The sequence below is a fragment of the Bicyclus anynana genome, chromosome 9 (assembly GCF_947172395.1).
Source record: "Bicyclus anynana chromosome 9, ilBicAnyn1.1, whole genome shotgun sequence".
Lineage (NCBI taxonomy): Eukaryota > Metazoa > Arthropoda > Insecta > Lepidoptera > Nymphalidae > Bicyclus > Bicyclus anynana.
In genome coordinates, this window is record NC_069091.1 from 11,530,163 (window position 1) to 11,557,505 (window position 27,343).

General features: G+C 34.4%; 1 protein-coding gene across 2 annotated transcripts; it reads left to right on the plus strand.

Annotated features, from left to right (window-relative positions):
- The first annotated feature begins 532 nt into the window (after positions 1–532).
- On the plus strand, positions 533–27,217 carry LOC112043934 (hrp65 protein). 2 transcript variants are annotated; one of them, XR_002886712.2, is made up of 15 exons: positions 533–691; positions 800–986; positions 1,714–2,034; positions 2,283–2,330; positions 2,412–2,615; positions 2,917–3,138; positions 3,613–3,914; positions 4,102–4,210; positions 4,507–4,661; positions 5,421–5,643; positions 6,048–6,113; positions 23,906–23,947; positions 24,893–24,949; positions 25,491–26,047; positions 26,993–27,217. XR_002886712.2 is itself a non-coding variant. In XM_024079615.2 (12 exons), exons 2-12 carry the CDS (start codon positions 801–803, stop codon positions 10,234–10,236), a joined length of 1,962 nt encoding a protein of 653 aa, XP_023935383.2. In that variant the 5' UTR covers positions 533–691; position 800; the 3' UTR covers positions 10,237–11,838. The 2 variants fall into 2 exon arrangements, 1 of the variants encoding a protein (XP_023935383.2); XM_024079615.2 differs by lacking the exons at positions 23,906–23,947; positions 24,893–24,949; positions 25,491–26,047; positions 26,993–27,217 and adding an exon at positions 10,111–11,838.
- Positions 27,218–27,343: the final 126 nt, after the last annotated feature.

Here is a 27,343-nt window from a genome sequence, read left to right on the forward strand (position 1 = left end):
TTTCAAATTTTTTGACCATTTTTTACTTTGACAGTTGACTTGACACCACACCACGGACCACCCACATATTAGGGTACGCTTGAATATTCTAAAGATAAAGTAAAGTTCTGTTTAAACACTAGTGATGTGCCGAATCGTATCCGTTACGTGACATGTAAAAAAATATAAAAAAGTATAAAGAAGTAAACTAAGGGCAATAGGCGAGCACGCAGTGCACGCACAGTATCATGCTCCGCGCGATAGAGGAATAAAAAGATTTTTTAAATGGCTCACAACATTTAGCTGCAACGCAGCAAGTGTCAAGTCAGGTCCGATTTGTACCGACTCATAAATCTATGGATCCGATCAAAGAATACATTACATTACTCCAAGGAGGTCCCGATCACAAACGGCTAAAAAGATAGTCCCGATGGTCCCGGACCCCGGTCCCGAGATTTTAATTTTTGGAGCATAAATATTTGATGTGAACGTAGCAATAACTTTCTTAAGGTTGGCAATATTGATTGATATCCGGTTCTCTTAGTTCGGCGTTGTCGATTGAATACGGCGTTCCGCGGTCCGCCATTTTGTCTTTGTCATCCGATCGGCTGATGCTTGAACGCTTTTTATGTGCGCAATTCATTTATAATTTGTGAAGTTCAGTTTACTTCGTTTACAAGATTTATATATTACTGTAGTGATAATAGAAAAGGTAATTAATTAAATATTTCATAATTTATATTGGATGTGCTGTTCGTGGAAAGTCTTATTGTGCACGCACATAGTCATGACCAGTGTTTTATAACGGTATTTGTTCTAGAATGCAAATGCAAGCCATGAATCAATACGGTAATAACAGAGGATATGGAGGCCCACCGCAGCCTCAAAGACAAGGAGGTCGACGTGGAAATAACCGGGGTGGTGCTGGAGGTTTCCGTAATAATTCACGATTTGATCACAATCAAAGAAATCAAAATCAGCAAGGGGGTCAACGCCCCAATAACGAGGTCAGTAACATTTTAAATTAATGTTTGCAAGTTTTGGATAAATGTAATATTATTTCAGAGATAGATGCTTTCATGTGCGTCTAGTTCTTACCGCCATCTTGTTTATCTGTTCCTGGAAATTTTGTAGAATTCTACACGTAAGCAAATTAATCAATAAATAATTATCTGCTCGTATCTTTTGCCACCTCTATAGCCTGTCTTTATCATATCATATTATAAAATACTTAAGCTGTTAGTCTGAAATCCTATTTTTAGAATAGTATTATAGGTATTACAATGGGCTTGTAAACTTGACCTCAATGCGTATCTGCCCTTAAAAATAAAATTTTTCCTAACTTGGTGAGACTCTGCAGTGTCACTCCTCTTGCAAATTCTCACTTAATATCTAATTTAATATATGAATTATTTGGGATTAAAATAATTTGTGACTTGTCTTGAAAAATTACACACTGAGTAAGTGGGCCTTTCCTGCCCCTACAGTTTTGCAAGATCACAGAAATAAACTAAGCTTGCTTCTTAAATTTTACAGTATAGTGTTCACCATGGATCTTTGTGTTTGTGAAGTTAGCTGAGGAATGAGTATAGATGAGTGGTACAATCCGTGGCGAGCACTGTGGATCATTAGCCTCCTCAGACTAGGCAGCCATATCTAATCATAGTGTACTGTTTTCAGTCATTTATTAGACATTCAAGTAGTTTTTAAAGTACATTTCATTTATTCCCTTAGCCTGCCCAAGAAGATAACCCACCAGCAGCCCAACCGCAGCAAAAACAACAGCAACCTGCTCAGCAAAAAGAAGAGATTCAGCAGGCACCACCTCAGCAGCTGAAGCAACAACCTCAACCGGCTAAGCAAGCACCAAAACCACAACAAAATGTACCTCAACAACAACCACCTATTCAGCAACAACAATCTCAACCCCAAAATCAACAGGCAAAACCACAAAATCAACAACCAAAACAACAATCCCAGGACAATGTTGATAAATCTGTGGTATCTAATGAACCAAAGCATCAAAATCAGAACAATCAAGGTGGATATCAGAAGGTAAGAGAAGCATGACTAGTTTATATTATGAGTTGAATACTTCAAAAATTTAGAACTAAACTAGAATTTGCATCGTTATTGCAGTTTTTATTACTGTGTGTTAAAAATATTCTTCAATTTTTTTTCAGTATGCAATTTTACTGAATAGAACCAATTGCAAAAGACACATTTTCTGTCAGATGTTGCTTCTATAAAATCTTTTTTACATGCATTAAAATATGTTTTTAATTAATAAATATTTGTTTTAGGGTGGACAACAACTCCCCAGACTAATGGACACAAGAGATGACTCTGAAGTCAGTGTAATTAGCAAACTTTATTTATTTATTTATTATTAGCAATAAAATAGTTTTCCAACCAAGTGACTCTTGTTACAGAATGTGAATGGTAATTTTGGTGGTGGAAGACAAGGTGGGTGGAGCCAAGGTGGGGGTAACAGACAGAGCAACTTCGGACAGAAAGGTTTTGGAGATAGGAAACATGGCGGTCAAGGAGGCCAAGGAGGAGGTCAGGGACCTGCCCGGAATCAGCAGAGGAATTCCAACCGTGGCCAACAGGGTGACGGAAAACCACAAAGAGAGGTAAACATTTTTTCCTTGAAAATAAATGTTAGCTGCATCGTTTAAATTTTAAATTTGGACTAATATTTCTATATATTCTCTTCCTCATAAAAAATGCAGGAACCCAATTTTTTTATTAGATTTATTTATAACTGACATACAGAAACATATTAAAATATTGTCTTTATTTTCTACAATTAGTGGACAGTTTTTGTGTGTTGCCATGAATTAAAATTGATTATCATCATCATTTGCTTTAGATAACATAGCTCACAACAGATAGCTCGACTAAATTATTGTAATAATACAATTTTCTCTATAGGAACACATGCTGGCAAATAAACTGAAGGATCTTGTGGGGCCGTTGATAGATTTGCCACCAATTGAACAAACTGAAGCTAAATTCAATGGCAGAAGTCGTCTGTACATTGGCAACCTCAGCAATGATGTCACAGAAGAGGATATTATGACTATGTTCAGCCAGTTTGGGGAGCCCGCTGAACTGTTTATCAACAAAGAGAAAAACTTTGGATTCATTAAAATGGTTAGTAAATATTAATGGCATATGACAGCACAGAAATAATTTTGGGCCAATTTTCTTATGATGATGATTTTTTTTGTTAAGAAATTATGTTTGTACAATTCTTAAGCTGGTTGGAAACAGGCCGGAAGCTCACTTCCAATATAAGCCTCAATAGCTCAACTGTAAGAGTGGTTGGACTCATCACCAAGATGGTGGTTTGATCCCCACCCCATTGGTCTATGGTTGTACCCATTCCTAGCACAGTCTTTCCTGACTAGTTGTAGGGGAATTGGAATATTGGTTGTATTAAGAAGATATGGCAAATATTAAAAAAAAAAAAAGAAATAAATATCCCAAATAGGTATATTTAAACTTTATTTGCATTAATTTCCAATGTACATTATTCAAACTACATCATTGACTTACAAAATTACCAAAAACCATTTATTTATGTTTTAAAATTAGTATGGTGACTAATCATAAATTACCTTTTAGGACTACAGGGTTAATGCTGAAAAAGCTAGACGCGAGTTGGATGGGAAGATGAGAAACGGTAGAACCCTAAGAGTCAGATTTGCACCTCACAACAGCACAGTGCGCGTTAAGAATCTACCACCTTTCGTCTCAAATGAATTGTTGTACCGCTCATTTGAAATCTTTGGGAAAATTGAGCGGGCATATGTAAAAATTGACGAGAGGGGGAAAACTGTTGGCGAGGGCATTGTTGAGTTTGCGCGTAAACCCAGTGCGTTGGCTGCTATACGTAACTGTACAGAGAGATGCTTCTTTTTAACTTCGTAAGTACTAACACAAACAAATTTGTTTTTATATTATTAAAACCAGCCATTATAAGTACAATTTTTTTTATCAAAATATTACATAGGCATTGTGTTTTTTAAATTGCAATGGCTTTGTCTGAAAAAAAACATTATTTTATGATGTACTAGACTCAGCTGAATGACATAATATTTTTGTGTGTTTCAGATCTCTTAGGCCAGTGATTGTAGAGAACTATGAAGAGCCTGATGAGGCCGATGGTTATCCTGAAAAGAATCTCCCCAAGAAACACCCAGAATATATGCGTGCGCGTGAGGTATGTATCTATACTGATATTATAAAGCTGAAGAGTTTGTTTGGTTGAACGCGCTAATCTCAGGAACCACTGGATACAGGATTAAAAAAATTTGTTTCAGTGTTAAGATAGCCCATTTATCAATTAAGGTTTATAGGCTATGATATATTATCCCCGTATTCCTACAGGAACGTGAACCACGCGGGTGATACCGCGCGGCGTTATAAATAATATATTAATATAAATAAAATTGTAAAACTAAATATTTTTACACATTTTTGGAAAATTATGAGATTAGTATAATGTTTTTTTATTAGATGGGGCCACGATTCTCAGAGCCAGGTAGTTTTGAACATGAATATGGAACAAGGTGGAAACAGCTGCACGAGTTACATCGCCAAAAGGAGGATGCGCTGAAAAAAGAGTTGGCAGCTGAGGAAGAGAAGTTAGAGGCACAGATGGAGTATGCCAAGTAAGCTCTTTCCTATTGCATTAAATTTTTTTTGGTACTGCCAGTTTTGGTTGACAAAAACAAGACAGAATTGTAGTTTGTGTTCTTACCTTGTCCTGTGATGTTGCTCTGTTATGGAATGATTTTTTATTATACATTATTATAGATCATATAATACTAAATACTTAGCTAATCTGGTAGCATTATAAATATGTAACATATATTAAATGATGAAGAACATCATAAGCAGGCCGACATTCCTTTGCTCATAAATGACATTGTTTATCTAGAAGAAACGCTGATAATAATACACAAATTAATTAAATTAATTCTAAGCTGAACTTAGTTCAATGTATGCAAGTACATGGTTAGCTAGTCTAATGCACGGCATTTACGATCTATTATTCTCACGTTTCTTCAGCACCCACGACTATAACTGATCGTGTATTGGTCGCTGCATGACGGCTCGACTTATGAAACACCTTCGCTGCCGAGAATACGTGAGAATAATTGACTGTCAATGGCTGTCTTAACGTGCAATGGTGGTACAGGTACGAGCACGAGACGGAGCTGTTGCGCGAACAGCTGCAGCCAATTTTGCTTTGTCAGTTTTAGAATTTTAGTAAAGAAAATTACACCTAAAGGCCTTTAAATATAGTCCCAATCCCAAATTCAGAGCAAATTCAACCTTAAGGTTGTATTTGCAAATGAGACTACTTGAATTGAGTAAGGATGTTGAATTGACTGTCAATGGCTGTCTTAACGTGCACGGTGGTACAGGTACGAGCACGAGACGGAGCTGCTGCGCGAACAGCTGCGGCAGCGCGAGCAGGACCGCGAGCGGCAGAAGCGCACGTGGGAGATGGCGGAGCGCGCGGCCGAGGAGCGCCGCGAGAGCGAGCGCCTGCAGCTGCTGCGCCAGGAGGAGGAGCTGTCGCAGCGCATGCGTCTGCAGGACGACGAGCTGCGCCGCCGCCAGCAGGAGAACACGCTCTTTGTGCAGGTACTACAGCATTCACAGATATTCGGCTCACTGCTGAGCACGAGTCTCCTCTCAGAATGAGAGGGGAGGATTAGTCCACCACACTGGCCAAATGCGGATTGGCAGACAGACACTACCAGACATATAGAGAATTGAGAAAAATCTCAGGTATGCAGGTTTTCTCACAATAATTTTCCTTCACAGTTTGAGACACGTTATATTTAATTCACACAACCGAAAAGTTGGAGGTGCACGCCCAGGACAGGATTTGAACCCACACCCTCCGAAATCGGAGAAATTCAGAGCAAATTCAACCTTAAGGTTGTATTTGTTTTATCTAATTTGTTTGTTGGCTGTGACAGTGCTCATTGAATATGGCTTTGGTATAGTTAACAATTATTCATTAAATTTCGTTTTTCTTGCAGGCACAACGACTTAATTCCATGCTTGACCGCCAGGAGCAAGGCATGTTTGATCATCAACAGCCAATGGTAAGTACATTTTGAAATTAAATCAATCCTAGAAGATTTTTTTATACCTACATGCAGATGTTTTTAACATTTTTAGGCACTTGAACAAAATCCTTGTTATGAATTTTGAATTCTAAAAAATTATACTTTAATACTGCTGAAAATACGTAAAATTAAAATTATAGGTATTCTTATAACATTTTGCATTGTCTTCAACTTAATAATTTTGGTACTCCAAGCTTTTTTGCTGCTGAAGAATCTAGAACTCCAATATTCAAATACTTAAGGATTGGTTATTGTGATCCATTTGAATTTTACATCAGTAGTGAAATATTCCCAAATTTAAATGGGAATTTACTGATTTATATAACTCTATCTTCAACATATATATCTATAACATAACCTTACTGAAAACTGAGTTTTTAGTGGTACCTATATTTCTTAATAAGGCGATACATGATAATATAATATACCAATTTGTATTGTTTATCTATCTGTATACTATAGACCTTAAAAATTAACAAGAATTTTTTTTAATCTCAACGTTTTATTAAGTATGTTGTATTTATTACATACGATAAATACGATACATATGATTGGTAAACAAATAAACACAATCTGTGTCGAATATCACATGAAATCAATTCTGACAATCTTGTAAGTAGTTTCCAAATCTTAATTTTTGTGTCCCATGTTTTTTTTATTGATTCTGTGTTATTAAAGCCAAAAACAATAGATAGATATTACTTTTTATTAATTATTTTTTTAGGCATTTATACAAAATTTTGCAAAAATAACTGACCACAATGACTCGTGTTTTTTGAATGAATTTGTTGATTATATTAATCAACTCAAAGTAAATTAGTCAAAATCTTTTAAAAATATAAATTAAATGTTAACGACAGTATCATTCCAAGTAGCCGAAATATTCTAAGCATAATATAGAGTGTAATTAGGTTTATAACACTAAAGTTATAAAGCCATAAATAACATTTAAATAAATATTACAATCAATTGCGGGGAATAAGCTAAATGGGGTGGGAAGCATTTAATTAAATTCAGTATTTATATAAATTATTGTATAATTTATATACTTTCATTGGTATAAGTCTGTGAGTCTGGACTTGTACAGCTGCAAACCATTTGCATTTTGGGTGCCCGTCATTAATGTCCCTTAATTTTTGCAAACTATGCAAGAAGTTCCTCATTCTGCCCAAAATAATAAGTAGCATTGAATCGATTGGTAAGGTCTTATTCAAAATCCTACTTAATATTATGTCTCTCTTCAAGTTATTGAAAAGTAATTATGTCCCTCTTCAAAAGATTTAAACACCGGTTTAACCGTGAAGGGAACATCAGTTTTACTGAAGTGTTATTGAAAAGTGAAGTTAATGTAGAAAATATCATTAAAATCGGATTAGTTTTCTGTATTTAAGAAGTGAACAATTATTATTATTATTATCTAAATTATTTGTTTACACGTTGTTTTTGATTTTTATTTATGGTTATAAAATACACTTTTAAAATTCAGTGCCAGCCCAAGCAAAACCAGTGATTAAGGGCTCCATAATGAGTAACCTCACAATTCATAATATTATTAACGTATTTACGCAGTAATTAGTAAAACATCATATGCAGGTATCTACAGCAATTTTAGACCTACTCTATCTTCAATTTATAAGATATTAAAATTAACCAAGGTATTAATAGATTTCAGAATTATTGTGTAAATCAGATTAATTTGGAGATATCTACAGAAACTTAATTGGAAATACAGAATTCTTTGTACATAAAAAAACAATAACAAATGCCATTGATATAAAATATACAGAATACCCTATCAAACCTTGTTATTATTGGTTGCTATATGTCATAATTATTATTCCATGCCGTATTTTTTGGTTGTTATATGTTATACGACTACGGATCTTACGAGGATAGGACTAGGGAGGATAGCATACATTACATTACATTACATTACAATGTACTTTCAAGGTATTATTACATCTCAAATTTGTTTCGTCCTATAAATTATACATTTAGGGAAAATATTGAAGTCATTCTGTATTTCAATGCTTATATCTTTCACAAATAAGTTTCACACGGCGCAAATACTCGTAGCAGAAAGCGTTTATTAACCACATCAAAATTAGTTTATTATGCTGTGGTTTGTACATGAAATTTGCAGTTTAAGTAAAAGTAAGACGTGCTATTAAGTTACTTATTTCATACCTAATAACTTAATATCTCGTGTGCTATTTAGTTACTTATTTCATACCTAATAACTTAATATCACGTGTGCTAAGTTACTTATTTCATACCCAATAACTTAATATCACGTGTGCTATTAAGTTACTTATTTCATACCTAATAACTTAATATCACGTGTGCTATTAAGTTACTTACTTCATACCTAATAACTTAATGACACGTGTGCTATTAAGTTACTTACTTCGTACCTACAATATATTACAAAGTACTCTTACTTAAAAGCTTTCTAAATCTGTAAATTTCATGTTTAAACTACAGCATAATAAACTGATTTTGCTGTAGTTAATGCACAATATTTGCTAGATTTTAATATCAAAAACATTAAAAATATATTTTTTCATTTAGAATTTTAGTTTATTATCATAATATTTTGCTATTTGAAAATTTTCATTTGTGTATTTGATTACCATTCTGATCGCTTTTTAGTTTAGGCCATTCTCCCACAGAGATATTCAAATTTAATATAACTGCAATGCAACCAAATCATGGTGAGCTACCTCAGTCAAAAAAGATGATACATGAAAGCTATTAATCTGTAAAGTCGCATACACCTTCATTTTGGTGTTCCAAAAGTTGTCTCGGAAAGTCTCGTAAAATTTCGTGTCTACCTCGTTAAGTTATTCAAGGTCAACTTTCACTGTTAACATCATTGGAGCTTGGAACTATAGAAACCGTGATAATCGCGATAAATTTTGACCTTGAATTACTTACGACGCAGATACGAGATATTCTGAGAGTTTTGAGACAACTTTTAGAACATCAAAATGAAGGTGTATACGACTTTACAACTTAATATCTCGCATTCCGAGACGAATCCTTATTTGACTGGGCAACATCTAGTTGCGTGCGACTGGCAATCGATGCGTTGCGTCGTGCGTGCGCAGGATAGCGAAATTTTATGGTATGGAAGTGACGTGTCAAGCGATGCGTAGCATACGCGTGAAACTATAAACATAAACTGTGAATATACTTAGCCTTAAAATACACGTAGGCGTTAAAGTTCAAGGACAACCCTCAGGCGTCCCTGAAGGTTTTTATTTGTGATTAGATTATCGTCTTATCATGTGATAACTTGTTTATTTTATATCAATGCATCCATCAACTATCTACGTTGTTACTATCTTCAGGGTTACTTAAATTGAAGCTTAAAGTAGTAGTATGCAAACTTACGACGCACTAAAAAGCATTTGACATAAACGTATTTATTTCAATGCAACCACCCCTGCTATTCCCCGCATTAGGACTTGGGAAGGACATTTGCCTGATCTGTTATACGTGTTGTAAACTGTAGGTATGCAAAGTTGAAAAAATTCGACACTTGCTTATACACTTCTTATATTTCGATGTATTAAATTTAAGAAATTTAAAACAAATTAGGTCAATGGAATATATTATAGTTCTTAATTGACAGAACTTTTTACGAGAATAACAAATGACTGATTTGACTTCAAAGGATTAATTTCTTTTATATTTTATAAATTACTTATATTGATGTATCTGAAAAAAGATTGGTTTCTACAACAAGACTTATTGCGACTCCGGCTTGGTTGGCCTGTTTAACTGTGAACAGGAAACCTGTGATTTATACTATGCGTCAATGCATGAAATTCGAAATAAATTGCAACGTTTCAACTGAACTTTGTCGCCATCTGCTAAACAATCTATATTTTATACACATTATAATTACTTTCTGTACATTATTTTTATATTATGAGAAAATATTTCCACGTTTCATTCATTAATTTAGGATGGAGGCTTCAGAGACCAGTACGACATGCCACGTGGAGGTTTTGACGACGGGCCGCAGAATCGTGGTGGTTGGGAAGGACCGCGCCCCATAGATGATTATCCTAACAAACGCCGCCGCTTTTAGATGAGTCTTGAGTGCGTGCTAACGCCGCGTTCGTACCACGATCGCGGTATCACGATGCGTACAAACCGGATTCTCTCTTTTATTTAACGGAAGACAAGTTTTTGGTTATGATCAAACAAGATCTTATATTACATTAAAATAGTACTTCATTGATATTGGTGTTATGAAATTATAGCGAAATCTGCAGACTTAGATCTTTGACTTATGCGAAATTGTCATCAATGTCATCCGTTGCTTACTGGTGGATATCACAGTAGGTAAATGACATTTTGTCAATTGATTTGATGTTTATTTTAATAGGTTGATAATAAAGAGCAAAATAGTGAATAGGCCAACTGTTCTCTAGATTCAGTTGTTTGATTTAACCAATAACTTAAAGATGACCCGAGATCGTATTTTGGATTATCTCGCTGTTCATGAGTAGGAACTACCTATTTATCACTTCGTTAGTATACGCCTAAATCTGTCGTTAAAACAGAAAAGGCTTCTCTCTTATTCTCGAGTTTAACATTAATAAAGTCAAGAATTTAGCAACGTCTGCTATTCGGGAACTTAATAATTTTACAAGTAATTTTTATGTTCTCCGATAAACAGGGGAGTATGGATTTTCAATTGTCAGATAAATTTATGTGTTGAAAAACTGTGAAACAAATAACTTTTAACATATTTGGTGAACTTCTAAAATTTCCTTTGCTGAAGTGTTGGCAGTTTGTAATAGGCGAACACTTTTTTATTACGTTTCATTTAATTAAATCTTCAATTTAATTGAAATACTATTTATTTAAGAAGGGAAACCTCAATCCGATATTGAAACAAAAAGTTTTATTATAATCAGGTATATCATATACTTATGGAGGATTTACTCGTACTATATGATATGGACATGGATATCTATGGATTCTACTTTCTATTTTGGTAAAAATCTATACTATGCTCTAAATAATACTTACTTTCCAAAGCTGTAAGACTGTAACGACGATCTGTATTTATAATTTAGATTATATTTTCCGAAATTAAATTGCACTACAGCAATTTAATTTACTGTACATGTATGGTTAACAAAATGTTCGGCTTACGATATCACGCAAATAACACTGAATCGATTTTGATATGAATTTTGTATATACAGATTTAGGTTCTTAAAATTTTAGCCTTTTCATAATATGCTTCGACATGTTTTGAGGGGTCAAAGTGTAGCCGGACTGGAGAATAATTCAGATTTGTAATTGTTATTCTTTGATATTTCTGAATATTAATTAGAGTTCGCGTCGTCAATATATCCGGTATTTGTTGGGTACTTCTGATAAATTTTATCTGAGGATTGAAAACGATCCTAACTTGAACAAATACACATTAATTATGGTAGTCATTCACATTTATCATATTATGTTCAGATTTAAAATAATATTACATGTCTATTATCTATTGAAAAAAAAACTCTCTCTAAGTAATATATTAGTATAAATTTTAATTTTAGTATACTATCTGAATTTACCAAGTTTATGAAAACGTCAAAAATCATCTTTTGCATCAGTATTATGATAGATTGACGTTGTTGGAGTGTAGAAACAAACAGTGTTAGAAACTAAATAGTTAATTTTATAAGAAATCCCTCACCCTCAGTACTAATGAGTCAAAAACAATCTCTAATAGAAACTTTTTTAATTTAGACTATTTTGAGAAAAGTCCATAAGGAATTAGTATTGTAAGAAATTTAACTTAGTTAAAATAAATTAGTAAGATTTTAGCACATAACTGTTATTTAAAAATCACAAATCGTTCACATTTTTGGCATAATAATTAGCTTGACGTTTTTGTTTTGATGACGTCATTTGGAGTTAAATGAAAAATATGTTTATTAAAAAAATATTACTTTAATATTTGCCATGGACCAATTACCTACAAAGTCTTTGTTTTGCTGTTCCTCGCAAACATTATAGAATATAGATACATGGCTGGCTCTAAGGGGCTTATTTTTGTGACGCAAATTTTAAAATTCATTTTAAATTGAAGAGCTAGTAGGTATTATTCCACCATATCTATACCATTCAAATAATACTTAATCAATCTTAAATTATCAAATATTTTCACATTTTCACATTCAATATTTATTGGTTCACACTGCCATGGACGGATTTTAATTTTTGGTTGCTTGAATTGTATAGGTATTGGTCGTTATTAATAAAGTTATGTTTGCCATAACTCATCCAGTAACTTATTGTATTATTACATTGATTATATGTAGTATAGAAAATAGTAATCGATTAAACAAATAAAAAGTGGTGTGCGTGTCTGTGTGAACGACGAATTTGCAATATTGTGTGAACGAGCAAACGTTTAGTAGATACTTGTAATTTTAATTTAGGAATATTGAATTACCTTGTAATTTTCTTAAAAATACTTATAAAATAAATAAATTTATTCTAAATTATTATGTATTCTAATTCATTATATTATCCAATCGTGTACTAAATAGGTATATTCCATGTCATATTTATCTTTTATTTCCCTATGGAAATTTAAATGAAGTTATAAATTCAACTCTATAACGGTGTTGTCAAAAATTTATGATAATTTTGTATTTCAATTGAATGAGTTTCGAAATATTAGGTTTCAGACAATTCTTTTAGCTATTATTTTGAGATGAAACTTCTAAAAGTATAGTTAATAATATAATAAAAAAATAATAGAATAAATAATGTTCTTTCTTATAACATTATTTATTCTATTATTTGACATTATTATTGTTGATTTTTTTGCTTTAAATTACAACTTTCACCATCGAGAAAGAATCTTTAGTTTTCAACACAGACAGATTGACTGTTGCACGCACTTCAGTAGAAAAAAAAACGATTTTGAAATCAATATTATGAAATCCAGTAGATTATTAAGTCACACACTGTGAATCGCTTAAAGGAAACTTTCATTCCCCATTCACATGAAATATGAATAACAAAAAAAAAAACGTTAAAAGGTCTCATAATCAATGACGAGTTTCCTTAACTGTCCTCCGTCTTCATCACCAGACCCCTAATGCAGAGAATTTTCTAGCTAAATGGGTTGTGACCCATCTAGGTAGAAAGTTTCATCAATACAATTTTATCAAGCCCAAACACAAAGTTCCTACTGTGAATCGGCGAGGAGTTCCCTTAACCGTCCTTTGTCTTCATCACCAGACCCCTAATACAGTCGCAACCCATCTAGGTGAAAAGTTCTCATCAATACAAAATATGTATCAAGTCCAAACACAAGGTAGCTACTGTGAACCGTTAAGGAGTTCCCTTAACTGTCCTTCGTCTTCATCGCCAGATCCCTAATGCAATCATAACCCATCCAGGTGGAAAGTTTTCATTAATACAAATTTATCAAGCCCAAAAACAAGGTAGCTATTATGAACCGTCGAAGAGTTCCCTTAACTGTCCCTCGTCTTCATCATCAGACGCCTATAATGCAGTTACAACCCGTCTATGTTCTAATTTGGCACGGGGCAGATAGACAATAAAACTTCTTCTTGAGCTTGAATCACATTTATGTAATAATATTTAACATTTATAAAATACAACAATTAATGTAATTTATAATTTGAAGAAAAAATATGAGCTAATACATGGCGATGACAAAAAGGTAAAAACAAAGTAAGAGTTACATCTCGACAGGGAGTTGCCAGAGTGCAAAAATAAACAGTGTTGTCAAATTTAATAGGAGCAATAATTTAGGGCGTACATACACACAATTCAACAGTCTAGGTGGAAAGCTCTCATCAATACAAATTAACCAAGCTCAAACAAAAGGTAACTACTGTAAATCATTGACGAATTCCATCGTAGTGTGTTTTCGGCTCCATCATCAGACTGACTCCAAACATTCATGAAATTGTAGTGGTTAAAAATACCTAATGAAAAAATTAACAACGCCCTAGTCGACTTTACGATTTGCGAAAGTTCCCCTCGATTTCTCCAGGATGCCATCATCAGAACCTGACATAAAAAGAATAGGACTACTCTGGAAGTATAACAAAAAAAAAATCAAAATCGGTCCACAAATTACGGAAATATCGCTGGACATAAAAACAAAAAATAATCTAAGTACATACAGGCGAACGTAGAACGTAGAACCTGATTGGAAGTCGGTTAAAAATAACAAACTGTTACAGTATACTTTATACATTGGCAAATTATATCTGTTTATGCTAATAAGCATTATGTAGCAGCTCAAGGTTAAGAAGCAGGCCGTGATGCTTTTATGGATAAGCATCTAATTATCTACTCATAGAAGTCTTGCAGCATCTTTCACAAGTACGTTTTCAACAAATATTGATTGTTGTTTGTGTCGTTTTCTATACACTATCCATCATGTATTCATTCCTCGGCAACATTTCTCTATATGTATGGTATTTTTTGGCTAATTACAATGTTTGATAAGCGTCGATTACAGAATTGATAGTTTCTAGAAAGCGACTATATCATTTCTCACAACCACTGGTTGAAAGGACAATAGAAAATACCGATGAATGGATTTTAATTAATTATATTTTAATACACACGTATTATTAAAAAGTGACACGTGACATCATGTATTATCATCATCATTAACTACCCATATACGGCATATACTCTCAGAATGAGAGGGGTTAGGCCAATAGTTCACCACGCTGGCCCAATGACGATTAGCAGACTTGAGATTGGCACACACACCTAGAGAATTAAGAAATTTTTCAGGTATATTTCCTCACGATGTTTTTCCTTAACCGTTTGAGACACGTGAAATTGGCATGCCCCCATACCTGATTCGAATCTACGCCCTCCGAATCGAAGGTAGAGGTAATATCCACTGGAGGAGGAGACCTGATAGCCCATCAGGTCTCCCTGGGCTATCATGTATTATATTTATTAGAATTCACCGTGCAGGTGCCGGGTCCATCGCGTGGTAGAGAGAAAAACTCCGAGCAGAGTCCTGGACTTGTGACTACAGGATATAGGTTTAAGGAATTCCTTGACAATCGATTGACACTCCCCTCCTCCGCTCGTGTTGTTTTCCCTGCCTAGCTAAATTTGGTAAGATCCTATTAGAGCAGCTTTGTATACTCGTTCTAATATAGGACTTACTGCAGTTCTAGAGAAACCAAGGTCTTTAAGCAAGGTATAGAGATTTTGCTGGTAATCTTCTCACACCTACTTCTACGGCGTACAAATTAACTACATATCCATTTTTAGTTAGTTCATTTGTTAGGTCATAATATTTATTTACTTTTATACTGTGCTCCTTCGGAATGTTAGTCTCCCACGGTGCAGTAAGCTCTACAAGTACTATAGGCTTAGTTTGTTTGGAAAAAAGGAAAATGTCTGGTCTAGATCTAGAAATAGCGACATCCTCTGGGATTTTATGTTTTTCAACGAAGCCCAATCAGTGCAGAACCTAGGATTGAATAGGGTTTCTAATTATTGTGCAGGTTTGTAAATGCATGTCACAATTAATATTATGTTTATTTTTTGTTATTTTTGCAGTACAATCAATTTAATATTTAAAAGTTGCTAATAATAATATATAATGCCTCACTTCATATATATATAAATAGAATATAATGCCATATCTTATAATATAGGATATCTTCAGAATATTCAGAGCTCTTTCGGGTTCTAGCGCCATGTTTATTTTTGACGCTAAGCATTATTGTTATAATGGTTGTGGTGGCCGATGTAAATTATTACAGGCAGATATGGCTTAAACCCATTATGTTATTATATAAGCATTGTAGGCAGTGCATACTGCCAATGTCCTTGCGAAATATTGCAGATCTGTTAGGTGATGGTTTTTATTGACATAAGGTGGGTCATCTGTCTGTTACGTTTTTAAAAACTAAATTTTTTACAAATTACCTACTTTAACTTTAACTTTGCCACATTTGATAGAAAACGAAAATGTAAGAAACAAAATGATATTTTATTAAAATAAGCCCATAATACTACATTGATAATACCACATTGCCTACTTTTTAAATTTGATGGCTTAACCATTTACCAGACTGTATATAAGTCAAATGTACCATAAATTTGTTTCATAAATACATACATTTGCATGTGTAGTGTATTATATCTTTATGATTTAGATTAATAGACATAGACGCTTAATATTTATTTATTTCCATATAAATTAACACAAACTGTTTTAATTTTAAGCAGACGTTTCGATTTACATGCTTGTCATAACATGAGAATATATTATTGTAATTAACTGTAAGTATTACATATTATAATGGTATTGTGTTTTCTGAGATACTATACGAGTAGATTAAATCTACTTGGTAGTCTTAACACTAATTAATTTGGAAAATTATCACTGTATCATATACTCTATCCAGGGTCTGTAGCCATGTGGCACGTCGATTGTCTTTCTAAAATCGCAAGCGCTTCGAGAATTTAAAAATGTATAGGAATGAGATTCGTTCTCGACAGGTCCATACGTAACATTTCCATACGTTTTTGCGGTTATTATCAAGCGTTTGTAGAAAGAGAATCGACGTGCCACATGGCCACCTGCCCTGATATTATTACGCAGACAAACTATTTACTACAGGAAGTACTACCGCCATGCTTTTATGCTGCCAAGCACAAGCAAGACCGTGTGTTTCGGTCCTGCTAGTTACTAATAACTAAGTAGTGATAAAGATATTGATTTACCGAATTTTTTTGACGAATTCGAGACTCGCGTGTAAAAACAGCGCCACAGTTATCATATATGGAATGAGATGTAGTTATCAGCCAAATATTAGCTTGCGGCTTTGGAGTCAGTGGATCACCTGACTTATAAGGCTAATTTTCGACGAAGCGTTAGCTAACGCAAAATACAAATAAAACAATTAAGAGCATCGACGAAATGTTGCCTGCCCCTGCGTTCTGTAAAGTTACAGCATTGTGACATCGTTAATTTCCATAACTTCTTTGTTAGTGACATGTTATTTTTGTCATAACATTGCATAAAGTTTCCATTGCAATAAAACCTGTTATAGGATGATACTACATAGACGAGTATAAAATAGCAGAATCATACCCCTGTTGTCGGTTTTTTACAAGATTCATTTCGGAGTGTGCCCAAGAATTTGGTATAGTTCCTACCTCACCCTTTACCATACATTTGCCAGACATAGCAGTAATTTGCACCCTTATTCGAGCTATTACTCGTAGATACCCATTGGATTTGTACGAAGCGGTTTGGTTTTTGTTCCTGGTATGCACTGCGAAGTTATATAAATTCCTTTTAGCTCCAGTTTTCCTTATCACCTGCAATGTCAGCATCTTCAAGTTGAGAGTGAATAGGCAAGCACGTTCTACTATTGGTTGCATCTTCGCTTAACATCAGGCGTGTTTGCAGTCAATCGTTAGCTTGCCTTTAGTATAAAAAAAGATTATGTATAAGACACATTTGGGACATGTAAACTAAAAGAACCTGGCAAAATATCTTCAAGTTTGCTTCCGAAGAGAATTTTTCAAGTTTCAAGTGCAGCAACTTTTGCAACTATTATATACAACAAGCAACAAGCTCTTTTGCAACTATTACAAAGGTAATAGTCTAAACGCGCGACATTCGTCATCCACTGACTGTTGCCGCTTGAAAATGCTTTGCTACATGTACCTAATAAGCTTCCCTAAATAATAGATCGCTCTAGAAAAAAATATTGATTTGAACTTTATTACCATTTAAGCGAGCTAGTTAGAAATGCTCTTGCTCAGAATATGTCCGTGGGATAAAATTAGAATTAAGGAGATCCGCATTTACCTTTATAGCTGAAGTTGCAATGGACACCCTTATACAATGAAGAGCCGATAGAATGGCGACTCCTTACTGGAGAGCGCAGTGTTGGTCGGTTCCTCGCTAGAAGACCTCAAACGACCAGAGCCGCTGGAATGGAAAATATTAGAATGGCCTATGTCTAACATCGGCTGAAGATGATGATGATGAGTTATAATTTTTTTAACGTGGACAGCGGTGTTTATAGAACAAAATTGTATAGGTAAGGTCTATCTCAGGGAATCCCGTCTACGGCGCGAAGATCAACGGAGAAGAGATATGCAAGATTTTGCGTAAGAAAGTTACTTAAGTTACTGTTAATACAGGTGTACTCGTAGCACCGGGTTTACGGGATCCCGAGACGCGGCGATAATATAACATTCCCAACATGCAACTCCCGGCTGTTACTACTAAAAAATTCTAGTCAAAATATAAGGGGAGCATGCTTAGGAATTGACAACTGGGTCCTTTGGTTCGCAACCGGCAAAACTAAATAAGTCGCATTGTACATCTTACCTGAGGTTAGTGCGTAATTTGTAAGTATTTTACAAAACTTGAGTTGTTTCTTGAAGTTTTGACAACTATAGTGCGCGTGTGAGTTGAATGTCGGAGTCTGAGGAATGGGTCGGGAGCTTTTCACCCCACACTTCGCACGTCTAATTTTTAAAAACTGCTGGACTAATAGGACTAGGACTTTTTTTCTATAATAGGAGAGGAGATATGGTCCTTTACCCGCCATGCGGGTTTGCGTGCTTAGTGATAATGTTTGATTATGTATCACATAATGTTCGGGCAGACGGCTTTAAGTGATCTGTGAGTTACGTAACACTTCCCAACCTTAGACTGCTACTGAAAATTTCTTCGTGTAAAGGCTCAATAGCCCGATTGGTTTTATATTTTATAGCCCGAGCTCAGAACTCAGAACATCATCTGAATCCACTGTACAATCAACGTGTTTAAAAAATAATACAGCCTTTTGTGTTATTGATACGACTGTCAGTAAGATAGGTCACAGAATTTGCATTTTCCAAGCTCGGCATTCAACTCTCGCACTTAGGTATAAAATGTTGAACTATGTACTGTATAATTTAGCAGGATTTGCCTATATTTTTATTATAGTGGGATCTAATTAAAAATTTTACCCATTTTACTCTGCCGTCGCAAAGGAGATGGTCCAAGTCCACTATACAAACATAAACTAATCTATTATTATTTTTGATGATTGAAATCTACGAATTAATTTTCAATTTAACGAAATTTATATTTATTGTCTCTAAGAAATACATGTCAGGTAATAATGGCGGATTGATTGTCATTTTCAGTTAATGCTTACCTACATTTCAAAAATGTCATTGGGTAAGTGACAGGAAGGGCGCCATCTAGTAGTACCTCGAAAACTTTAGTATATAACTTTTAATTTTAGTGATTTTTCTTTCTTATTAAACGTTAGACGGTTGAGTTAAGTTCCAGGTAACAGTTTAAGCGATAGTGAATTGGCGTCAAAAATAGTGAATTGGTTGGTCTGAAATGGACCATCTCCTTTGTAATTATCACATAAATTGGGTCTCCATTTTGATAATTACAATCTAATCTACTATATAAAAATAAGTCGGGTTTTCCTTCCTGACGCTAAAACTCCAGAACGCACGAACCGATTTCCACGGTTTTGCATTCGTTGGAAAGGTCTCGGGCTCCGTGAGGTTTATAGCAGGGTTTATAGTAGGGTAGGGGTAGGGTAGGGGTAGGGTTGGGGTAGGGTAGGGGTAGGGTAGGGGTAGGTTAGGGGTAGGGTAGGAGTAGGGTAGGGGTAGGGTAGGGGTAGGGTAAGGGTAGGGTAGGGGTAGGGTAGGGTAGGGTAGCGGTAGAGTTGGGTAGGGGTAGTTGAAAGTTTACATCGAGTTTCACGCGGACGAAGTCGCGGGCGTCCGCTAGTCATTTTATATATACATTTCTTTTCAGATCGCCGATGCTCTATTTTGAGCTCAAAAAAGATGCTCAAAATAGCCCACAAACATAACATATTATGTAAAATTTAAAAATCTTTGCAGACCGACCACAAACAATTTTATGATATTCTCCTTGTTTGTTCTGTGTGTGTTTACCGGGTTCATTTGTTTTAAACTTTTAAGAATTAACTGATCCATCGGAAATAAATTTTATTTTATTTCAAATATTTGATGCGCGATGCGTTAGAATAAAACAGGCTTTCTGCCGTGATTTGAAAACTTTGACCTCTGTATAATGGAAGTTCTTAAAATTAATATTCATATAAACCGTTTCAAAAACATGCTAAAATATAAGAAGAAGAAGGGAATGAAATAGGGGTTGAAAGTTTACATCGATTTCCATGCGGACGAAGTCGCGGGCGTTAGCTAATACATATTATAAAACAAAGTCTTCCACCGCGACTGCCTGTTCTTTATTTGCGATAAACTTTACAACTACTAAACAGATTTTCACCAATAGAAAAAAAATATTATGAGGGTTAATGATTCATGAGGAGGTAGGTACATATATAACATGTCAAGTTTTGAGTAAATTGGTTGAGATAATAATATGTCTATCAGTGAAATTCATAGACGTGCAACGTCTATGAATGTGGTTCCATGGGCAAACCCATTTCACCATTCACCCGCTGAGTGTCGAATTCTCAAACGCATAGAGTTTAAATTCGACATTGAGCGGGTGAACGATCCCTCTGTATAACTGTTGGGAATGTCGGTACACTTTAAAGTTAAAAAGGTTCAGAGGATTCTCCTCGGGTGAATTCGCGGGCGTCTGTTAGTTAATCAATAATTTATACGCGTGTTTGGGGAACTTCATCGGGGTTACTTTATTTGCTGTTAGGAAATAGAAATGCTATCAGCCGGATCCCGGAGTGTGTCTGAACAAGCGTTGGTTCTTTTGGCTTAGAATCAATCATAATTCAGGAATTCCATATAAAAAAATGAATAAGTACTTGTCCTGGCTTACTGATTGCTTGGACTGACTGATTCCTTAATGCTTTGGAAATGTTAACTTGAAGGGGGCATGTTAGAAGCATGAACATTTTAATTACAGCTACTGGGTTTTAGTAAACAATGATGTGTTCGAAGTTTATTGATTTACTGTACTTAATTTCTTAAGGGGATTGCAGCAACGTCATCGGGAATTTATGTACGAGCGCTCAAGCTATGCCAAAGTGGTAGGTCTATATTCTGGCATAGCTTTTGCGCTTGTCTAGATAAAGAAGTGAGAGGTGTAACGCTCTCTAAGTACGTCAACGTCAGTATCTCTATGCCGAAGTCCCAAGTTTTACAGACTTCGGTATAGAGATACTTTCGCGCCTAAATGGTTTATAGGCTGAGTTTATAAGTGTAAACGCCTTCGTGACGTTGAAACTCATGACCAGATGCGACCAGTGAAGCGAAATATAGACAAAATTTCGTTCAATGGCGTCTGAGTTGTCCCAGTCACATCTCTTTCGTACCAACGCCATGAAAGAGATAACTGCATTTCCGGTTATGCCGCCATTGATGGAATTTTGTCTACTTCTCGTCACGAGATTATCTCGTTGGTCGCATGTTAGCTCTACAGGTGACCGACAGAAATCCGGTAATTCGTTTTCGCCAGCCAAGATTGTGTTGCAGGGATGAGACAGATGTCTTTGTCCGTACGGTACGGACGTTAGATGGCATCTATCACTATAAAAAATCTCTGAGCAGAACCAGAACCTGGGACATGTGATCCGGATGTAGGGTTAAGGAGTTCCTTTATGACATGTCAATACTGATTTCACCTTTCTCTGCCCAGCTCACTTAAGGACCCAATTTGCATTTCTTAATAATTTTCTGCACTTTGTAGCTGTCGTTTTCACATTGAAAAAGCAAAAAGGATTTTACTATTTCTCGGTCCTCCTAGTTGGTCTTCCTCTCACCTAACCCAGCTCTATTCACCTGTGCAACTGCCATAAATTGTTGATGGAATTCTTGAATCGAATTCTCTGGAACGCTCTTATTTTGAGAGTGTCTCATCATTTAATACGTAAGCATATAGCGTGGTGGTTTACCCACGCTCTTCATCTTGAAACTATTGTCAGAGTATATATGATGCTCTACGTCCAAGCAGCTAGATCTTCCCGGCTATCATAATTATTTTGTCCCAGATTTGTTATTGTTAACGAATTACTATGGGGATAGTGAAGAAAAAGTCTCTTTTTCCCCTAAGCAGGCTGCTTGCGGATTGAAATTTACTTTTTATCAAGAACCAGGACAACGTCAACGCTACCATTTCTTGCTATGAGCAGCATGTTTGGGCGGACAACTTATCGGTTATCATCAGGCGATCGGTCTACCAGTAACAGCTAAAATAAATATATGTAGCGATGGACTCGACGGAGAAGAAAAAGAAGTACAAGAAGCTTGCGTTTTTAGAATCTGAGTTATCTAACAAGGAGAATATCGCTTGTTAAAAAATTTTGGTAAGTTGAAATGAATCTGAATTTAGAAATTCTATATAAGAAGAATAACGAATTTTAACACTTGACGATCTCTTTTGTAGTTTTACAAATGAACTGAAGTGGAGAAGAACTGTTGATTCATTTTGTGAGCGTACCTACGATAGAGATCTCAAAAGACTGGTTACTGGATTCCGCATAAATACTTCTAGTATTCAGTAACTTTACTAAACGTTTACAAACTGATTTAGTCATAAGAGTAACCGAATCATCAATAATTTTACGGCACTCTGTGGAAGCGGCGCCTATAATTATTATAAACAACTTTCTATTATCTTTTCACACTTTGATTCCCAAATTTCAAGAATAAGAAAATGAGATATATTTTCTCGTCGTGTTAACCAAGTTTTATTGATATTATTAATCTATTCATCTTTTAAAACTGTACTTTAATTGTATCTTTTACTATGAAATATATTGTTTGTAGCAGTATTCGCTACAAATATCTTATTGAAACTAATCAATAGATAATTGTGTTTTGTTTATTTTTTGCTAGGACTACTACGTGAATACTTTTGATTTTAGCTAATTTATGGTTTTATAATTATCACTTGACGTATTGCTCAATTCGTAATCGTGGTCAAACTATATCCTTCCATAGGATTTAGTCTAGCTTCTGGACTCTTTTCTTGGATATTTGTAGTAAAATATGGATAATATATTATAGTATTGTTTGGCCTTAAATAATACTGTAAAATACCCATATCATTAATACATATCAGAGTTTCTTTATGAGATCTGGCCTCATATGAAAAATGTGTATATGTGCCCAACAACTATTATTTTCTTTTACCTAGCATTAATGTATCCAACATCCAACTACCTACTACCTATTTAAGAAATGAATTGCTTATTAATTGATATTCATACATAATTACGAATATGAATGAGTTATCTCTTGAAAAATCTCATTAGTTTCACTATTTACCATTAAGTACCGAGTTCTTTGAATCCGAGTTTCCTCGCTAATTCGCTAGACAAAATATTGAAATGAATTCTTTTATCCTGGATTATAATCTAAGCAATAATCATTGACACTAATCATGCTGGTGCAGAGTTTTGACCTAAATATAGATATACCGACACAAAAGTATTTTAATACCATGCTACTATTTCCTTGTGAATTAAATAGACAAAACAAACATACTTTGTCATACATAAATAGTTAATTTATAGATTTTATTCGTTTTATATAGAAAACTTTTTAACTTAACTTGTTTACCAAATGAAATAGCATTCTTGGATATAAATTATTTAATTTCACATTTTTTTCAGAAATTCCAGAATTTTACTCTCAGTTACTACGTATTTCGTAGAATTTCAAATCATTAAAAAAATATTAAAACATTTATTATTACAGGATTATTAACAGTCTATTTATGTTTACAGGTTTCGGTTTTTAGCTAGATATGGGCCCCCGTTTATATTAAGGTAAGTTTTAATTTATTGCTTATAGTAACTACCAGACGCCGCGCGGTTTCACCCGCATGTATCCCGTTACCGTAAGAATACGGGAATAAAATATAGCCTATAATACACGGGGATAGTGTAGCTTCCCAACAGTGAAAGAATTTTTCAAATCGGTACTGTAGTTCCAGATCCTATTCAAAACATACAAACAAACAAGTCTTTCTTTTTAATAATATTAGTATAGACTAGTTCTTGTTATTATTTTATTCAGATACATAAATGCATTCGACTGTAGATTGCATTTAACGCTAACTAAATATGTTGTTTATTTATGTAAGATAATTTTAGTTTAGGTTTTAATGGTAAGATGACAAGACAGGATGAAGCCGAAGGAGCGTCGACAAAGACATTAAAAATGTAGTCGGCCTGTTAGTGCTACTAATGATATTATTATTTATACATATTCATATGAATATTTATATTAATTATACTCGGTGGTGATAAGCGACGGTTTCTATGTCATATGCCTCGGTACCTTGCATAATGTATCACTACATAATGAGTTTTTTGTGTGACCTTACTACTACATCTAAAACCAAGCCATCTTCCGAAAGTAGAATCATCATTATCAACCCATATTCGGCTCACTGCTGAGCTCAGAGTCTCCTCTCAGAATGAGAGGGGTTAGGCCAATAGTCCACCAACGCTGGCCCAATGCGGATTGGCTCACGATGTTTTCCTTCACCGTTTGAGACACGTGATATTTAATTTTTTAAAATGCACACAACTGCAAAGTTGGAGGTGCATGCCCCGGGCGGGATACGATCCCACACCCTCCGGAATGGGAGGCAGAGGTCATATCCACTGGGTTATCACGGAAAGTAGAATATCTATATTATATTCTAAGATACACATCATCTGTATTCGATAATTGATGTATTAACATGACTTTTGTTTTGTTCACAGCTGGCTTAAAAGGCAACAACCCTGGGGACATTGCTAGCTGGCACTCACTTGGCAAAGGTATTTGTTTCTTTTTTAAGAAACTATTTCTTATTTAATTCTTCTAACAATATTATGATGATTTGATTATATTTTGTCTTCTTTTCCCGACTGATGCATAATGATGCACAAATCCTATGATCTGACAGAGGTTATTATTTAGAGATATATCTTTAAGACATTTTCACATATATTATCACTAGATAGTATTAAACAAAGTCGCTTTCTCTATGCTTAAATCTTTAAAACTACGGAACGGATATAAATGTGATTTTTTAAGAAAGGTTTATATGTATAATAACATCCATAATTTACGCGGGATTTGTGAAAAGCTGAATTCCACGCGGACGAAGTCGCGGGCGTCCGATAGTTTTAGCATAAAAAAATCAAATGTAAATATTTATTTTTTTCCCAAAATTTGATTCTAGACTGAATTTTGTATTTATAATATCAAGTATTAAGAATTATGAAGGTATATCTCTAAAATAATCTTGTATGTTCAGAGGAATATCGGTAAATTTTTAGAAATTATAATTACAAATATAAATATTTTTGTTCGCAGTGGCTGTTGGGGTGTTCGCGCATCAATATCGGTCATGAAAAACTTCCCTAGATCAAAATTTATTTGTGCTTTTCTTCAAAAATTTACAAAGTATAATTCTAGTAACAGAACGAAATTGGCCAACAAACTTTCAATATATTAGCTTATTATTAATTTTTAAAGCTCCAAGAAAATCTTGCACCTTTTAAAGCAGCCGTTTTACCTAATAAAAGAGGCTTTTATTAATGGACAATATAATATCTATAGTATAAATAATGTGTAAAAATAGTGTGAAATTAGAAATCGTCAACTGTGAACAGTTTTAAAGTGTTATATTTTTGTACAAAACACGTTGACTAGAACTAGGTCAATGAATGTCATTTTGATAACACGCAATATGCAGAATTGTAATAGATAACCGCGCAATTTGTATAGAATTATTATAAATGTTAGATTGTGGTTGCAAAAGCAATATAAATAAATTAATATATGCACATTTGTGACGCCATTCAAATTTATCTCTCGACCAATATGCGGCACGGATCTCATGTAGAGTTGACAACTTTAACAATCAAAAGGTTAGTAGTGTAATACATAGTGATTATAAAATAGTTACTAGTTAATAATATGTGATTTTTATCTGTTAGAAATGATATCCCCATTTGCCAGACACTTAGCTTCATGGCAACCCTTTGTTAGAGACCCTTGAAGTTTCAAATTAAATAGGTTTTTCGAAGGGTTGCTGTGAAACTAAGCTGGCAACTGGGAATATAATTTCTCATACTATGCCGAGAAAAACATGAAAAAAAATACACTTTATGCTTAGAAGGTTGAGGGTCTAGATCCTTAAAACCTGCTACTTCCCAAAGCCACCACGGACCAAGCTCCGTAATTGGCTACCGTACTTACTTAAGGTGGGAGTATGAGCTGACAAACTTTCAGTTATTATAAAATGACGAAGGTCTGGGGTTACGGGCTCTTAGTCTATTAATCTCGAGACGTCAAAAAAAAAAGTTTTTATATTGCATACGTACTGTATGAAAAAATCAGACGTCCGAGTGTTGCAAATGTCTAATCGACAACCTTTTAATTTGAAAAGGGTTTGTTAACCTTATTAAAACAAAGTTAACTGTATAAAACTAGCCGATGCCGATGTTTCACCCGCGTAGTTCCCGTGCCCGTGTGAATACGGATCAAAATATAGCCCACGAGATGAGTCTCGTGGGCTATATTTTGATCAACAAATAACGTTTCTTTCTAGTGATAAAAGAATTTCCAAAATCGGTTCAGTGGTTTCAGAGGTTACTACCTAAAATACCACAAACGTTACCTCTATGTAATATTAGTATGGATATACAAAATAATTCTCAAAAGTTTTATAATGATGATTACTTATTTTTTGTCTTCTTTTCCCGACTGATGGATAATGCTGTTAACCATTTATATCTGACTGTTATCTATTATTGAAATTATGTAAATGAGATTTGAAATTGAATTTATATTGCCTTTTTATCTTGTTCCAGATTGTCAAGCTGAACTTTACTTTGTAGGTACATGATTCCTATCGAAAATTCTTAAAAATAAATTTTATGTTGTTGTTTTGTTTTGTTTAAATTATTATCTTATCAATATAAGTGCAGTTTTAATGTTTTGTTTTGTTAATATAAAATTGTCCAACATGTCCACTGTTTAATGTTTAATGTATCATAATTGGTGTATGTACTTTATATTACAATAAATAAGCTGTATTACTTATAATGCGTTTTATTTAAATAAACTCTCAAAAATGTCATAAAAAATTGTCGTGCAACATTTTTTTTTACACCAATATAGTTTTCGTTATAATAGAAATGCAATTAGTTAAAAAAAACTTC